At 34.7% G+C, this 3,017-nt stretch overlaps 1 protein-coding gene across 2 annotated transcripts; it reads right to left on the reverse strand.

Moving 5' to 3' along the window:
* Window positions 1-401: 401 nt before the first annotated feature.
* On the reverse strand, window positions 402-2,732 carry LOC131012514 (ATP synthase small subunit 6-A, mitochondrial-like). 2 transcript variants are annotated; one of them, XM_057940513.1, is made up of 3 exons: window positions 2,423-2,691; window positions 2,287-2,331; window positions 402-693 (listed from the first exon to the last, which is right to left on the reverse strand). In XM_057940513.1, exons 1-3 carry the CDS (start codon window positions 2,541-2,543, stop codon window positions 674-676), a joined length of 186 nt encoding a protein of 61 aa, XP_057796496.1. In that variant the 5' UTR covers window positions 2,544-2,691; the 3' UTR covers window positions 402-673. The 2 variants fall into 2 exon arrangements, with proteins under 2 accessions (XP_057796496.1, XP_057796494.1); XM_057940511.1 differs by having other exon boundaries at window positions 402-2,331; window positions 2,423-2,732.
* Window positions 2,733-3,017: the final 285 nt, after the last annotated feature.

Below are 3,017 nucleotides of genomic sequence, written 5' to 3' on the forward strand. Positions count from 1 at the left end.
AGTCATTGTCAACTTATTTTCAACTAGATATCTTTTACATGTCGAGATTTGTATTTAAAAAAAACATATTTTTAGTCATTGTCAACTTATTGTCAACTATACGTTGTAATATGAAGGATTCCTCATTGTTACTTTGTTAGGTTTGAAAATTTTTATATTTCGAGACGATGATGAAAATTATACATATACTCATTGAGGTTTTCCAAAATAAAGAAGTTTTCCAAAATGTTTATGTAGAGATTTTTAATGTGTTATTTTATTATTTTTACATTAATTATTTGCTTGCGCAAAACTTTACACATTTGTAGAGAGTTTTGCACATTTGTAGACAGCGCATCACTCGGGTAGGTGATCGGTTCTGATAAGTAATATAGTAACCGAATTGTGATAACAAGAACAAAAATACAATTGCCACTAAAAAGGGCTACCTCCTATTACCTCTTCCAAAAAAAATTCACAAATAACATACATCTTATTCAAGCAGCAAATAAAAGTTTTAGAGTGACTGCTGCTGAAAAGTTTTAGCAAGGGAATTTGAGTTCATATGAAGCACAAGGATAGAAACATGGAAAAATATCACGCTTATCAGTATAATGAGTCTTTCAAGAGCAAGAAAGAGCATTCTTGTTATTTGCGTGAGAACACAAATAAACTCGGTTTCTACGAACAAAGCTTAATATTTGTCACCCCAACCTGCAAAGCAAAGTTAGCTGAGTCAGAACAAAGTTGGTCCACCCATCTCTAGAAGCCAAATATGTGTGAATCTAATGCACAATCCTGGTTGACAGTTGACAGCTAATGCACAATTCTAGAAGCCAAATATGAGTGAATCTAATGCACAATCCTGTGAATTAACAGTTGACAGCTAAATCTGATTGCATGAAACCAAATATGTGTGAATCTAATGCACGATTCTGGAAGCATTTACCAGTAAAGCTCAAATAATGCATGTGAAAGCAAATATAAACCATATCATGGAAAATAGAATTATATGCTAGGATAATGCACCCTTGTCCAGGAATTTTTGCAAATACCATCTTGGCAGAGTACAAACAACAAACGACGACACTCTGAAACAACACCAACGGAGCCCGACCACATTAACCATTTAATGTACTTATAATCCAACTATCAATGCAAGAGCAACAATTTAGTTATAATATTTGGAATTCCTAAATCCATGTTTTCTGATCAATAGCCACAACCATTCTCCAAGTGACATGGATTTTGCATATGACTATGCAGAACCGTATATTTTAATAACATTGTAAGCTTCTCGTCTTTTCAGTTGAACCTCCAAATCCAGCTCTATCTGAAAGCCATTTCCCTTTACAGAAATTACTTGTTATTATGTACATTTTTCACAATAGTGCTAAGGCTGGGAACAAACAACTTCAAGTTCACCGACAAATTAGAAGGCTTAAAAAGTAAGTTATGGATTCAACCTAAGTTATGGATTCACCCAATCCAGTAGAGGTTATGATCCTATTTCAATGACTCAAAAGTGGGCAAACCATTGGTGCCTTGAGAGTAATTGCCTTGTCTTTAAACAATTTGTTTTACCCAAACTTTCTAGGCATATCCATTTGATTATAGCTACTATGAGTCTATTGTGCGTGTGTATATATGATATGTGCATATAGAGATTCTTCTTACAGAGCGAGGAGTTGAATCAAATGGGCTGCAACAACAACTTATAACTGGCAGACACATGTGCAACTCCTAAGAGATTTTTAAACAATCTCAAATCTCCCTCACAAGCTAATTAGTGACAAACTTCATTTCACCAGTAAATTGTGAAGGGTCAAATGCCACAAAAACATAAAATAAAATCTTACACCAAAAACTACCATCCAGCTCGGTTATTTACAGACTATGAATTTCGAAATTTCCCAGCAAAACAGATTAAACTTGTGTCAAAACGAAAACAATGCAAATATATTGTTGACCTAAAAATCAAATTTGTGTATAGACATCACTATCATCCAAATTTTTATAATCTTTCGGGTCGATTACTGCAGGAAAAAAATAGAGAAAAAATATTTAGCAGTGTGTTTTCTGGGATTACTTAAAAACCTCAATTTACTTAAAAAATATATCACCAGTATGGATTGACGATAAATTAATTCACTCCCCACACTTTAATTTAGAAAAGGGAAATAGAAAGAATAGAAACGAAGATATTATTGGGTTTCTACGAAAATTTTAATTTAGATCTTTACTAAATAAACCAAATCTAGGGTTTGCAACCAGATCGAAAAACAAAAAACAAACAAACAAACTTACGCTTTTTGTGTGCTTGCGCGAACGGAGAGTTCTTCGCATCCTCCTCTGAAAATACGAATACAACAGATCAATCGAGAAAGATATTTCTGGGGAGAAATAGGGATAGAGGATGTGGGTAATAGTCAAAGAAACGAACCGGTGAGACTAAGGGAAAACTTAGTGACAATGGTGCCAGTGACTGCGAATCCGACGAGGAATGGCCAGCAGCGGTTCCATTCTCTCTTGAAAAACACCGGCCACGGATCAAATTTCCTCATAGCGACTGTTTTTTTTTTTTCTCTCTCTTGAAGATGTAATGCGAAATGCTTATACGGTGGTATAATCGGCTTCCACTTCTATTATATTGGGCGACCGAGCACACCAGATTTACCCACATGGGCTTGGCCCATTAACGTGGTTTTACTTTTACCCTAGGCGAGATCTACATGATTGATGTTGAAATATTTGGTGAAGAATGGAAAGAAGCTGCGCATGGTTTGAGAAAAGAACTGAAGATATTGGGCAGCTAGAGTTTGAGTAGAGTCGCATATCTGAACTTTACGTTTTTATTAGTAAAGTTAGTTACATTTTTTTGTTGTTTTTTTTCCAGCTGTCATTTGTAGATAGCTTAGCTATAAATAGCTGTCTCTTTGTTATTCTCTATTGTATTTGAGTATTCTCTCTTTTCACTAGGAAATAAAGCTGCGTTTTCTTCTTCTTCAAGCTCTACACTTTCTATTCAGTTTTCTAAT

Source organism: Salvia miltiorrhiza, chromosome 2, assembly GCF_028751815.1.
Source record: "Salvia miltiorrhiza cultivar Shanhuang (shh) chromosome 2, IMPLAD_Smil_shh, whole genome shotgun sequence".
Taxonomy (NCBI): domain Eukaryota; kingdom Viridiplantae; phylum Streptophyta; class Magnoliopsida; order Lamiales; family Lamiaceae; genus Salvia; species Salvia miltiorrhiza.